Source organism: Myxine glutinosa, chromosome 8 (genome assembly GCF_964187855.1).
Source record: "Myxine glutinosa chromosome 8, kmMyxGlut1.1, whole genome shotgun sequence".
NCBI classification, from domain to species: domain Eukaryota; kingdom Metazoa; phylum Chordata; class Myxini; order Myxiniformes; family Myxinidae; genus Myxine; species Myxine glutinosa.
The window spans coordinates 59,364,714-59,379,775 of NC_136268.1; the positions used below are offsets into that span (position 1 = coordinate 59,364,714).

At 41.1% G+C, this 15,062-nt stretch overlaps 2 protein-coding genes across 2 annotated transcripts in view; both read left to right on the forward strand.

The window, feature by feature from the left end:
* LOC144893281 (uncharacterized) overlaps positions 1–15,062 on the forward strand; it is a 1,021,022-nt gene that overhangs the window by 13,424 nt on the left and 992,536 nt on the right. The window lies entirely within an intron of this gene.
* LOC137432515 (kelch-like protein 2) overlaps positions 1–15,062 on the forward strand; it is an 89,524-nt gene that overhangs the window by 211 nt on the left and 74,251 nt on the right. The window contains exons 2-4 of the mRNA XM_068124529.2: positions 4,342–4,422; positions 4,624–4,755; positions 7,134–7,240. Of these exons, the coding sequence (XP_067980630.1) occupies positions 4,409–4,422; positions 4,624–4,755; positions 7,134–7,240 (253 nt within the window). The 5' untranslated portion in view covers positions 4,342–4,408. The remainder of the gene's footprint in view (positions 1–4,341; positions 4,423–4,623; positions 4,756–7,133; positions 7,241–15,062) is intronic.

Sequence of the window (15,062 nt, forward strand, 5' to 3'; positions counted from 1 at the left end):
CATTGCTACCTTCATTTATCAATGCTTACCTGTACTGCACCCTCCCCCGTCAAGCCTACTCACATTAGTCACATACCTGTCGACTTTCCAACTGCTTACCCATCCCACCGCCTCACTACGTACCGCTATATACCTGTCTTATCCACCCTACCTGTTTCGCTGTGTCTGCACATCAAGTTGGCCATTCGCTGAACTACTCTCTTACCACTTAAACATGCAGTAGTAGCAGTAGTCGTGGTATTAGCAGTAGTGGTAGCAGTACCGGTAGTAGTAGTAGCAGTAGTAGTAGTAGTAGCAGTAGTCGTGGCAGTAGTAGTAGCAGTAGTAGTAGTCGTGGCAGTAGTAGTAGCAGTAGTAGTAGTCGTGGCAGTAGTAGTAGCAGTAGAGGTAGTCGTGGCAGTAGTAGTAGCAGTAGAAGTAGCAGTAGTAGTCGTGGCAGTAGTAGTCGTGGCAGTAGTAGTAGCAGTAGCAGTAGTAGTCGTGGCAGTAGTAGTAGCAGTAGCAGTAGCAGTCGTGGCAGTAGTAGTAGCAGTAGCAGTAGTAGTCGTGGCAGTAGTAGTAGCAGTAGCAGTAGTAGTCGTGGCAGTAGTAGTAGCAGTAGCAGTAGTAGTCGTGGCAGTAGTAGTCGTGGCAGTAGTAGTAGCAGTAGCAGTAGTAGTCGTGGCAGTAGTAGTAGCAGTAGCAGTAGCAGTCGTGGCAGTAGTAGTAGCAGTAGCAGTAGTAGTCGTGGCAGTAGTAGTAGTAGCAGTAGCAGTAGTAGTCGTGGCAGTAGTAGTAGTAGCAGTAGTAGTCGTGGCAGTAGTAGTAGCAGTAGCAGTAGTAGTCGTGGCAGTAGTAGTAGTAGTCGTGGCAGTAGTAGTAGTAGTAGTCGTGGCAGTAGTAGTAGCAGCAGTCGTGGCAGTAGTAGTAGTAGTCGTGGCAGTAGTAGTAGCAGCAGTCGTGGCAGTAGTAGTAGTAGTCGTGGCAGTAGTAGTAGTAGTCGTGGCAGTAGTAGTAGCAGTAGTAGTAGTAGTAGTAGTCGTGGCATTAGTAGTAGCAGTAGTAGTACTAGTAGTAGTAGTAGTAGTAGTAGTAGTAGTAGTAGTCGTGGCAGTAGTAGTAGTAGTTGTGGCAGTAGTAGTAGTAGCAGTAGTAGTAGTAGTCGTGGCATTAGTAGTAGCAGTAGTAGTACTAGCAGTAGTAATAGTAGTAGTAGTAGTACTAGCAGCAGTAGTAGTCGTGGCAGTTGTAGTAGCAGTAGCAGTAGTAGTAGTAGCAGTCGTAGTAGAAGTAGTAGTAGTAGCAGTAGTAGTGGCAGCAGTAGTATCAGTAGTAGTAGTAGTGGTAGGAGCAGTAGTAGTAGTAGTGGCAGTAGTAGTAGCCGTAGTAGTAGCAGTAGCAGTCGTAGTAGCAGTAGCAGTCGTATTAGCAGTAGTGGTAGTAGTAGCAGTAGTGGTAGTAGTAGTCATAGTAGTAGTAGTGGTAGGAGCAGCAGCAGCAGTAGTAGTAGCAGTAGTAGTAGTAGCAGTAGTAGTAGTGGCAGCAGTAGTAGCAGTAGTAGTAGTGGTAGGAGCAGTAGCAGCAGTAGTAGCAGTAGTAGTAGTAGTAGTGGTAGGAGCAGTAGTAGTAGTAATAGTAGTAGTAGTAGTAGTAGCAGTAGTAGTGGTAGTAGCAGTCATAGTAGTAGTAGCAGTAGTCATAGTAGTAGCAGTAGTAATAGTAGTAATAGTAGTAGCAGTAGTAGTGGTAGTAGCAGTAGTAGTAGTAGTAGTAGTAGCAGTAGTAGTAGTAGTAGTGGCAGTAGTAGTAGCAGCAGTAGTAGTAGTAGTAGTAGTAGCAGTAGTAGTAGTAGTAGTGGCAGTAGTAGCAGCAGTAGTAGTAGTAGTAGCAGTAGTAGTAGTAGTGGCAGTAGTAGTGGTAGTAGCAGTAGTAGTGGCAGTAGTAGGTAGTGGTAGTACGCACAAAATCTCTGAACTGTAACAATTTTTTCATCAATAGCATTTGAACCATGTGCAAACTGAATGTGGAAAACGATGAAGCAGGTAGAGGAGTGAACAGGTGATAAGTATACATGTAGGTGAAGAGGTTGTAAGGTAGGTGGTTACAGGTAGGTACTGTACCTGTAGGCTGTTAACAACCTCAATTATTCCCACCTTCTTGTGGGGTCGGCTGGGGAATGTTTTTGAGCCAAGGCTTTCACGAACCGACTGGCCAGGCTTGACGTTCGACTGATGTTGGCAAGAATTTGGAATTGCGTTCAGGGTGCTGGAGATAACTCGCTCACTCTTTGCGAAAGACACCGTGGCATCTTTAACGTCTACCACATAATGCTCGCAGACAGGTCTGGCTTACAGTCCGTCCGATGGAGAATACATACACACATTGAGGCAACTCCGTACCTGCAAAGCACCAATCCAACAGTTTATAGTTGGGTCAGGAATCAAATTCATACTAAACCACTCAAAGGCGAGTATGTTTCGTCTCACCTATGGACAGTGAGTCCCAAACGCCGGAATGACGTACATGTCCGTAGAGGCCGAGCCTAGCGATAGATGTAATGACGTAACGCCCCAGATGTAACGCCGCCGTAATGATGTCCCAGTGAAAAGAGTGTGACAGACAGAGAAATCTGGCTACTTTAATATATCGTTTAATAACAATTATTATATTCATTTGTATTTCTGTAGGCCTAATTACTGTGGAAATTACATCTCAATATGATACCATAACTATCAAAAGTACCTGTTCCCCAGTGACGGAAAAATCAAGCAAAACTACCCATTCCCCAGTGATGGAAAAATCAAGTGAAAGTGCCCGTTTCCTCAGTGACAGTAAAAGCTTAAGTTAATCTATCAATTCAAATTATTTCATGGACCTCAAAAAGGTTTTAAAATTATGCTGCACTCTTGGTTTCACTCGAAATCAAAGCTCTGAGCTACTTATACTGCCCACCGCAAAATGGTGGTGCAACATCGGGTGGCGGCGGTTATATTTGTCTGAAAAGAGGACAAAATCTATAGTTTTATTTTAAACTAGCCGAAACCCGTGGAACATCCACTGAAGGGAGGATGTGGTGTATGGATAGAGTGTACCATTATGGATGGCATAGGGGATTTGCTTGTCCGAGTAAGAGATAGGAAGAAAGATGAGAATGAAGAGTGCGTATATGAACAACGATCGCCGACACCGGCACAAATGCATGCTCTGGATTGTCCACTCAGTGGACGGCTTGCTTTCGCCTTCGCCTGTCCAATCAGCGGACGGCTTGCTTCGCCTTCGCCCAGCAGACGGCAATATGATGGCGTCGTAAGATGGCGTCGTATCGGCAGTTAATCGGATGCTTTTGGGCCCCAACGTCGGCTAATTCAGATTTTTCGAGTATGGCTGTACGTGATTAACAAAGAGCGCGGTTCGTAGATCGTAAATCCATTAGTGCCGTGGGCATCGGGTCACCGGGTGCGGCGTAAAAGGGATAACAAAGTCGAGTCCTTACGCTATTATTATATAGATTGTGTTACTCTCGGTGAAGATCTGTATTAAATGTACTATAATCCAGATGTTGCTTTTAAAGACGATGTGAACAAATGTTCTGCACACCTTTCCTAATGTCTATCCCAAGGACAACACAAACACATTGATGCCTCGCTATACCTGCAAGACACCAGGATGACAGTTTATAGTTGGGTCAGGATTCAAACCCCGGCTAGACAGCTCGGAGATGAGCGTGCGTATGATGAGCGTGCGTATGACGTGCGATGATGAGCGTCTCGGCCATCCTTCCAGTTCACTATTTAATTTTAGCAATCTCTAATGTTGATGTAACGCAATAGATTGTGTCTTGTAAGCTCCGCCATTTCTAAAGCATGCACCTGCTGCATACTTCAGTGTATAGTTGGATTTTCCATATCATTGTTTGAATTTCCATGGAGCATTGTAGATGGCAGCTTCCTCTCTGCATCAATGTAAAGAGGATATAGAGATTTTAAAATCACTATCATCATTGATCTATGTTTTACAAGAACGATGTAAAAATGCTGCTCACCTTTTGATGATGAGTAGTACATTATCTATTGGAGGTAAATGATTCATTAAACCAAAATAGTAGTCACTTTTGATTTCATTAATGCTTTCCTAAACTTGCTTGTAGGGTAAGTTTTGTGTGAACATTGTACCATAATCCGTTGATTGATGGAACTTTTATTTATTTGTTTATGTTAAACCCCTTTGAAACCCTTGTCCCTTTTTGGGATGGAACTTCAACGTCACAGTTGTAAATAATATGGATGAACTTGCATGGCCTTCTCAATAATTTGTGATGACCCGTTCCATCTATCTAAATTTTGACTTTCCTTTTCTTTGCAGATTTTTTGGCCATGCGAATAAGAGCTTGTTAAATCTCTGAGTTTGGTTCAAACTGTATTGCGCTGTCATGGAAACAACAAGGTACACTGTTTATGATTCTATTATATTCATATAATTTGAATTTTTTCTCATTTTCGAGCTTTATTGTGTTTCTCAGTTATGTCCGAGGCAGAATGTTCTGCCGGCTTGTGCAGATTAGTTGCTGGATCATGGTGGATGTGTTTGCTGACGAAATTGAATTGTCCCTACCATTTACCTGCTTGTCTATTTATGTGTCGGAAGGAGAATGTCTGAAATGGAGGACGACATGACGGAGAATGACCGCAATAGGGTGTTACTAGTACCTCCATGGCCCAAATTTCAGAGCCCACTGCACATGAGGAAAGCCTTCAGGATCATGAATTCCCTGCGATGGTCAGCATCTCTTTATTTGTTTTGTTTTTTGTCGCCTGTTTCTCTACATTTATACTGTGCCATATATCGTTGGTGTCGATGAAATTCTGTATAGACTTATATAAGTGGACGAACCTATCCAATACATCATGCGTCTGTTTGTAAGCCTCCTCTACACTACAGAATAGCGGGAGGTTTATACCTATTGTAGGGTTTGTTTCTACAATTAGTGTTCCCAATTATTAATGGTAACTCAGAGTTTATTAGACCCCTAAGAGTACTAAACCACCATTTAGGGGGGTTTATACTTGCAAAATCGAAGAATTTTGAAGTATATTGGTCGGTTGCGTTTGTTATTCTGTCTTTGTCTGTCTGTTTGTCACTCGCGTACAGGTCAAAATTTTAAACCGATCGTCATGAAACTTCACCTAGTTGTAGAGGTCGTCACAATTGAGAAGCCTATTCATTTTGAAGTCAAAGGTCATCTGTAGGTCAAATTTCTAAAATCGCCATTTTCATCCGATTGACTCGAAAATTGAACAGCATTTGCACATTGGGTCACTAAATAGGGAAACCTGCAATTTTTGAGGTCAAAATGTCAAAGGTCAACTCTAAGGTCAAACTTCCCAAACCATAAATTTTTCAGCTGAAAAATCATCAATTTTCAGCTGAAAAACATCAATTTTCAGCTGAAAAATAATCAATTTTCATCTGATTGACTTGAAATTTTAACAGCATTTGCATAGTACTTCACTGAATTCGGGAAACCAACTAGTTTTGAGGTCAAAAGGTCAAAGGTCAACTCAATGTCAAACTTCTAAAATAATCAATTTCATATGAAAAATCGTCACTTTTCATCCTATTAATCCGAGCTTTGATCAAGATCGTCAATTTTAATCTTGATGAAATGGACAATTTGATGGATTCATGGCAACCTTTTTGGGGGGTGGGAGGGGGGATTTTTCAAGTATCTGCATGACGTCTTCTTGTTTATTTATTTTTCTTCTTTTTGCACACTTTTATTTAACTTCATCTGAACTTTGTTTGTTTGTCCTGGTTCAAATATTTGAACCGTTCGTTTTCTAGGCTCCACGCATCCTCGAGAGCTGAAATTTGGCCCACGTTCTTCTTTTCTGCTACATTTTCATCAATCAAAATTTAATCCCAAAAAAAAAAAAGGTTTAAAACTTGTAAGCCCTAAAACATGTTCTTTTATTTACTTGTTTTCTGCCAAAGCTGTATCTTGGAGCCAACTGGGACTTTTGAAATGAAATTTTTCACCAATAATGGGAATACAAAGTAGTGGGGTTGACATAATATTTCAAAACTTGACCTAATTTTAAGGTATGACTTAATTATGGACATTTTAACATTTTTCTCCAAAAAATGACTAAGGTCCATCCTATCAGAACAAAATTGCCTTCTCTAAATAGCTGCATTTATGCTTTATGTTAAAGACGCATTTATGCTTAATCTACATCATACCCCTCTGAGTTAAAAAGTCAAAGTCAAATGGCAGTCCGAAAAAAAACAACGCATTGTTTGTCATCACTCAATTTTGCCAATGCGGGTTCTCAAAGACCACTTGGCCTTCCAAGATGTTCTTGCATCATAATAGTAGACCTGCAATGAAGTTGTATATATGAAAGAATGCAAGCTTGTTTGCTGTATTAAGGGGCATACACACATCGCCCAATAGACCGTACTTTGCCAGAGAGTGTTGGTTCTGTCATAGCAGTTTCAAGGCTGACATTGCATTCCCCAGCTGGGATGCCGTGGGAATCCAGCGAAAGCTTCCAAGGGCAATGTAACACGGCCATACTCACTCAGCCACTGAGCCGATTACAAAACCCATAATATATTTCCAATATGTGATTTTATGTTTTTAGACACGTTCAAGAATATAATTTTGGCCTAGAGGTAGTATGCACACTTGCCTCTAAGCTGTCTGGCCTGGGTTTGAATCCCGACTCGGCTATAAACTGTCATTCCGGTGTTTCACAGGCAGGGTGATTCATCAATGTGTGTGCCGTCCCTCGGATGGACGTTAAACAGACGTCCCATCTGCCAGCATTCGTTGGTGGACGTTAAATATCCCATGGTGTCCTTCGCGAAGAGTAGGCGAGCTCTCGCCGGCACCATGGGCAAATTTAAAATTCCTGCTCTAATCTACAGAGGGCATTGCAGCAGTGGCACAGCCTCGGCCAATGATGTGTGATGAACATATGCAGCCTTGTGCTGCATATAAATGAAGATAAAGAAGTCTGACAAAATAGCTCTTAATGTATTACATATTTTGGATTGTGTATATCATATGTTGGTGTTGTGATTTGGGTGTTCATTTTGATTGGCATGTATTTCAATTTTGGGTTTCATTGAGTTTTAATGGTTCTTGGCAGGCAAGGATTACTCTGCGATGTGGTGCTTGTAGCTGATGGATTGGAGATTGCTGCCCACAAGCTGGTGCTTGCTACCTGTAGCCCTTACTTCCACGCCATGTTTACAGGTAGGATTTGCATCAATGTCTGTTTTCCAGGTCTTTTAAAAGTTATTCTTACTGGTATCACCACTCATAGAAAAGCAAATACCGGGGGGTTGGAGGTAACAAACCGACATGGAAATTATTGCAGACAGAAGACAACATCTCAGAAGTTTAACAAGAGTAGCAACGTTCATCACGCAATAATGAAGGAAACAAGAGATGAGACTTGACGGACAAACAATATTCAACTAGAGGCCACAATGCTGTGATAATCCTTTGAGGGATTAACATGATTAACAAAAACATGAGAGAAATACCGTTACATTCCTGGAAGTGGTAGAAGTGCACATCTGCAGCAGCAGATGTGGAGCGCATACCTCTGCCAAGAAGAAGAAGAAGAACAGATTGCTTGAAGTTTCAATGTCTTGAAGGGCACAGTGGAGTAAAAAAAACCTAAAACATCCATCATATCTAAATTGGAACAACTGAATAAGACTTTTCATCGGATTCAAATCGTTATTTTTAGTAAGTTAAATATGATTGCAGCCTCTGGTTGAACATAATTTGGGTTGATATATGAGAAGATGTAACTAGAGGGCTGGTTGTTTGGATGGCTATGACACACACATTCTGCTGTAAAAGATTCTAAATTCAAGCAAATAAACAGAAATGTGAGTGAGCTCAACACTCCTAAATATAAACAAATCGAGTACCGTATTTGCTTCACGGTCTCATGTATGGGCCTGCGGATGCATAAACACCTCAAAGCACATGAAAGCTTGAGTGTGTGATTCATTGATCTTCCCTTAAACATCAACAAATAATGAAACTAGAACGGCACTCAGTTGAGAGCATACCTCCACCTGGTTGGCCATATCACTCAATGGTGAAGAATCACTTTAAAAATTCTACTAGCTGGATGCGGATCCAGATATTCACCAAAATTTAATCGATTCTTCCTTTTCACACACACAACCTGTCCAACAAGTTTCGTCCAAATCCATCCATAACTATTTGAGATATCCTACTATGTATCGTTTTTGGCCCGATCTCCCAATGGTGAAGAATCACTTAAAACATTCTAGTAGCCGGATCCGAATCCGGATCTTCACCAAAATCTAATCATTTCGTCCTGTCACATACGCTACATCTCTGCCAAATTTTGTCCGAATCCGTCCACAACTTTTTGAGATATTTTGTTCACAAACGGACAGATGGACAAACAGACAGACAGGGGTGAAAACATAACCTCCATCCACCTTTGGTGGCGGAGGTAACTGTGGTTGTTTCTCACTTTAAACCTAAGCCTGTTGTTGGCTTAATGGTTATGGTGGCTGGCTTAAGATCTTAGGGTCTGGAGTTTGAGCCCCTGTCACGCCGTTGAAATAACACCAGGTGGGTTGACTCAGCCTGTCATCCTTCCGAAGTCGGCAAAATGAGTACCAGCTCACTTGTAACATGCAATGCATCAGTGGCTCAATCACGCTTCCAGAAAATGATGCAACCAGCAGTCACAGGCTGCATACGAAACTAGAACGGCACTCTGTAGAGCGCATACCTCCGCCAGGCTGAACAGCTTATGGTTTTTATTCCACCGATAGGCCGAATCTGGATTCGGACCTGAACCAAAAATCTAATTGGCTTGTTCTTGTCCCCTAACCAGCTCGTCTCCAAAGTTTAGTCATAACTCGTCCATAACTTTTTTAAATATCACGTTATAGACTTGCTTTTTGCTCGATCTCCCAATGGTGAAGAATCCCTTCTAAAATTAAATAATCACTTCTCGTATCCGAATCCATATTCAGATCTTCACTAAAATCGAATACATTCATCCTTGTCACACACCCAATATATCCACCAGGTTTCGTCCAAATCCGTCCACAACTTTTTGAGATGTCCTGCTTTTGGTACTTATCGTTTTTGGCCCGATCTCGCAATAGTGAAGAATCACTTAAAAAATCTAGTAGCCGGATCCAGATCCGGATCTTCACCAAAATCTAATCATTTCGTCCTTGTCACATACCCAACCTCCCTGCAAAATTTGGTCCAAATCCGTCCACAACTTTTTGAGATATCTTGTTCACAAACAAACAGACAGAGGTGAAAACAACAACAACAACAAGAAGAACAACAACAACTTTAAAGCTGAAAAATGCTTCCATGAATAAATGATCTCATAAATGTTCTGAACAACTCTTTATGGGAGATTACGAAAGGGACCCAAGTCTTGAGCTCGACGGAATGAAGATGCTGGGCCAGATAATGGCTGTAGCTGTATTCAGCATGTTTTCATTAACACATCCAGTATGAATGACACATTTCACAGAGAGCAAAGCAACGTGGGAGAGTAAAGACGTGTCTCGGGTTTTCCCCAAAGGACTTTAGCATATTTAAAAGTCAGATACTACAATGTGCTTAAAGTCTGTGGAACAACGATGAGTTGCCAATATCTTTGGCAATGTTGCAAAAATATTGCTTTGATGAATCACCTCACCATCATTCGCAAGAAAAGTTTTACAACAGTTCAGAAATTCCATGATATGGTGCATTCAGATTGCCATTTGAATGGCATGGATAATCCGGCATGTGACAGATGTGGGGCAATCGAATCATCCTTTGGTTTTTTTGCACAACTAATAGGAGTGGTTGCATAACCAATCGTCAATCACGGATGTTTTAAATATAGTTCGTGTTCATTGGCTGTTGATATTATCATGCTTCAGCAAATTCCATGTAATTATAGTGTTACAGAGCGATTCGTGATTTTGTGATTGCACAGGGAATAGGGCGGCAAAAAGGGTTGGCGTCAGGAAGGGCATCCGGCCGTAAAACATCGCTTCAAAAAGGGGACCAAAAAACCAACAACAACCACGGTTCCCGAAAAAGGCCAACCCCCGCTTTGCGGGGAAAAATGGCCTCTAAAGGTGGTTTACAGGGAATACTGCAATGGTGGCACAAATCGCTCGGAAACCAGATAGACAAGGTGCTGGTTTAACGTGATAATCTCAGAGGTTGGCAGACATGCCAACCATAATAATTGCGAGAGCTCGTGACCTCTCGTGAAACAAATGCAGTCGATCTATTATTCAAATGAACAAATGACTTGTCTGTCAGATTGCACTTTGACTGTCAGCAATTCAATTAATTTTGGTTTGAGACCATATATTTATTACTGACACAAGGGAAGGAGGAGGAGGGGTGTAGTTGCCTAAAATCCGAAAAACAATAAAGAAAAGAATACCACGCATAATGAGGAAAGAGAGAAAAAAGAGGGTAAGAGATTAAAATGCAAATTTATATGAATTGGCCTCCATAGTGGTGTATCAGTAGTGGAGAGAACATGGAAACAATTTTGGGAAGAGATAGCTGTAAGAGGAGGGAAGGATGTGTATGGGATGTAAGTGAGTGTCTGGAGGGGTGTCAAACCTTCTGCCATTTTTGCGTACATAATAAATCGATGAAACCATTTGGATTGTAAAATAAAATAAAAAAATTTGTAAAAGGAGTTGCCTGGTGTATTTATTCTCTGTGACAAACTCTGATTATGCCTGTGCAATGTGTATAAATACAATTATTCAATTATGAACATGATTCGATTTTTGGCATAATGTCCACAGTCTGATTCAGTACTGCTGCAGCGAACATGACACAACAAGCCACGTGCGGCTTTTCCCCTGTGACGCGTTAAGTGTACGAAAATATAATTACGCCTCCCCCTGTAGGATAGGGGAAGGCTTATTGCTGTTGTAGGGATTGTTTCTACAATTGGTGCCCCCAAGTTTAATGGTACCACAAAGTTTCTTGGACCCCTAGGAGTACTAAACCACCAGGTAGAAAAAATATCTTTTTGCACTGATACAAAAAAAATATCTTTGTATCAATTTCCGTACTGTATCAGTTTCCGTACTGTATCACTTTCCATACTGTATCATTTTCCGAACTGTATCATTTTCCGAACTGTATCATTTTCCGAACTGCATCATTTTCCGAACTGCATCATTTTCCGAACTGCATCATTTTCCGAACTGCATCATTTTCCGAACTGCATCATTTTCCGAACTGCATCATTTTCCGAACTGCATCATTTTCCGAACTGCATCATTTTCCGAACTGCATCATTTTCCGAACTGCATCATTTTCCGAACTGCATCATTTTCCGAACTGTATCAATTTCCGAACTGCATCATTTTCCGGACCGCATCATTTTCCGAACGGCATCATTTTCCGAACCGCATCATTTTCCGAAACTGCATCATTTTCTGAACTGTATCATTTTCCGAACTGCATCATTTTCCGAACTGCATCATTTTCCGAACTGCATCATTTTCCGAACTGCATCATTTTCCGAACTGCATCATTTTCCGAATTGCATCATTTTCCGAACTGTATCATTTTCCGAACTGCATCATTTTCCGAACTGCATCATTTTCCGAACTGCATCATTTTCCGAACTGCATCATTTTCCGAAACTGCATCATTTTCCGGACCGCATCATTTTCCGGACCGCATCATTTTCCGGACTGCATCATTTTCCGAACCGCATCATTTTCCAAACCGCATCATTTTCCGAAACTGCATCATTTTCCGAAACTGCATCATTTTCCGAAACTGCATCATTTTCCGAAACTGCATCATTTTCCGAAACTGCATCATTTTCCGAAACTGCATCATTTCCCGAAACTGCATCATTTTCTGAAACTGCATCATTTTCTGAAACTGCATCATTTTCTGAAACTGCATCATTTTCCGAACTGCATCATTTTCCGAACTGCATCATTTTCCGAACTGCATCATTTTCCGAACTGCATCATTTTCCGAACTGCATCATTTTCCGAACTGCATCATTTTCCGAACTGCATCATTTTCCGAACTGCATCATTTTCCGAACTGCATCATTTTCCGAACTGCATCATTTTCCGAACTGCATCATTTTCCGAACTGCATCATTTTCCGAACTGCATCATTTTCCGAACTGCATCATTTTCCGAACTGCATCATTTTCCGAACTGCATCATTTTCCGAACTGCATCATTTTCCGAACTGCATCATTTTCTGAACTGCATCATTTTCAAAACTGTATCAATTTCCAAACAATCGCGGAGCCAACAGGTACTTTCAGTATGAAATTTTGCATCGATAATGTTAATATGAAGTAGGCATGGTTGACCTAATTTTCTGACCTTGACCTAATTTTAAGGTCATGGCCTAATTATAGACATTTTTACATTTTTTACCCAACTCGATTAAAGTTTATCCAATCGGAATGAAATTGCCCTCTCTGGATAGCCTAGAGGAATCCACATTTAAACTTGATTTATATCATACCCTTCCGGGTTAAAGGTCAAGATCTTACACTCCAAGGTATATTAAACCACCATTTAAGTTTTTCTCTTTTTTTTCTCAATTTTGCCAATGTGGAATCTCAAAGACCACTTCGCCTTCCAAGACGTTATTGCATCATAATGGTGTACCTGCACTAAAGTTGTGCACCTGCTATATGTTTTGTGTTCTTGACCCACGTTTTTCGGATTGTGACCTAATTGACAAAAAATACTTTTTTGATGATAACTTATATCATTTTCCTCCGATTTTCATGATGTTGAGTTTTATGGACTAGAAACACCTGTTCCCTTCAGGAGCATTGGCAACTAATCTACCTACCCACACCCTATGAGGAGGAAGGATTTTTTTATGCCTCTGACCTGACCTTGGGTACTACCAACAGTCCAACACGTATGCAAAAGTTGGTGGAGATCGGCACAGCCCTGTTTTTTTTTTCTTTGATTTTATGATATACACTCCATCAAAGAAATCTCCAATCCATCATGTATGGCAGCTCCATTACGAGCCTAAAACCATGTGAAAAAAGTCAGTGAATAAAATATTCCCCCTCACTAAAATATTTCTATTCCTGCAATGCACACCCACATCAAAACAAACTTAGAATGCAAGTGTGACTTATCAAATTAAATAATGAAATGGAAAATGCATGACAGGTTTTTCTTTTTAATTCCTTTTTAATTCCTCGTCTTATTTCCTTTCATGCTTTCACCCATTCATGGAAGATTGTTATCGTATTTAAATGTTGTGGTGAAGGTGCTCTGAAAATACCTATACATCTACATTCTCAACTATCCAGTCAGCATGCCTCTATTGTCGAAAGGTCCTCATCTTTGGTGCAAGAAAATATGTTCATGTGGTCTCTTGTGGTTTGGTGATTTGCTTCATGTCCATGCAAGAAATGAAAACACAAAATAATTAGAACGGCACTCAGAAGAGAGCATACCTCCGCCTTGTGAACAGTTTACGTTTTGTATTACAGAGTAGACCAGAAAATCACAATACAGAATCACAGTTAATCAAAATCATCTGTCCACAACTTTTTGAGATATCCTGCTATGTATCGTTTTTGACCCTATCTCCCAATGGTAAAGAATCACTTAAAAAATCTAGTAGCCGGATCCAGATCCGGATCTTCACCAAAATTGAATCGATTCTTCCTTGTCACACACAACCTGTCCAACAAGTTTCGTCCAAACCATCCATAACTTTTTTGAGATATCCTGCTATGTATCGTTTATGGTGAAGAATCACTAAAAAAAATTCTAGTAGCCGGATCCGAATCCGGATCTTCACCAAAATCTAATCATTTCGTCATTGTCACATACGCTACCTCTCTGCGAAACTTCGTCCGAATCCGTCCACAACTTTTTGAGATATTTTGTTCACAAACAAACAAACAAACGGACAGACAGACAGGGGTGAAAACATAACCTCCATCCACCTTTAGTGGCGCAGGTAATTATTGAAACCTTATGACTTGTGATGACAAACCACACACGCACACCCACACCCACACTCGCACATCATCATCATCATCATCATCCCTGGTCCTTACTACAAACACACACATACACACACACACGCATATGAATAATTTGAGACCTGCATGGGCTCCGTTCCACCTTCTTAAACCTGCATAGATGGAGATAACCAATGACGCTCACACGGACATACACACGCACACACACACACACACACACACACACACACACACACACACACACTGGAAGGTATTTGCCACGTTTATCCCTGTAATTAGTAGAAAGCCATGGAATATCATATCGTATGATTGCCTGAACACACTACATGAAAGATTTTGAAACTACCGTTAACAGACTGAATTTTTCACGAAGTTGTGTTTGCATGCTGGGTCTAAAATGAATGGTCCATTTATACCCTTCATTGAGGTAAATAACTTTTCCTGCCCAGTCAACCTCTTCTGATTCTGATGTACCATACTCTGTGACAGAGTGTTTGTGCGGCCGAAGCAGTTTCTTTCCGAAGGAGGTGAAACACCAGGATGACAGTTTATAGCTGTGTTGGAATTCCAACTCAGGCTAGACCGCATTGAGGCAAGTGTGCACACCTCTAGGCCACCTTGCTAGTATCGCCCATTCAACTTGGTGTTGTCAAAATGAACGCTTAGGCTGGGGTAGTCTGTAATATGTATTGTCCCAGTAATGGGTCATGACATTCCATCCACTAGTGAGGTACCCGTGCTTAGCACGGGTGGGAGGCCAGAAGCAAACAGACAATGCAGAAATGGTGAATGCTAAAGCATGAAACCAATAAATTCCACATTCCTGTAGCACTTTCAGTCGCATGTCAGACATGGACAGCAGGTTCGTGAAGGACTTCCATGAAAAACGTACCCGTACGCAAATAAACGGGTACGTTCACGTATAGAAACATCGACCATGGGACCGTGGCGAATCTGCATATGGCGATCCGCGAATTTCACGTTTAGAAAGTAGAAACCGTCACGGCATTTCGTCATTCACTT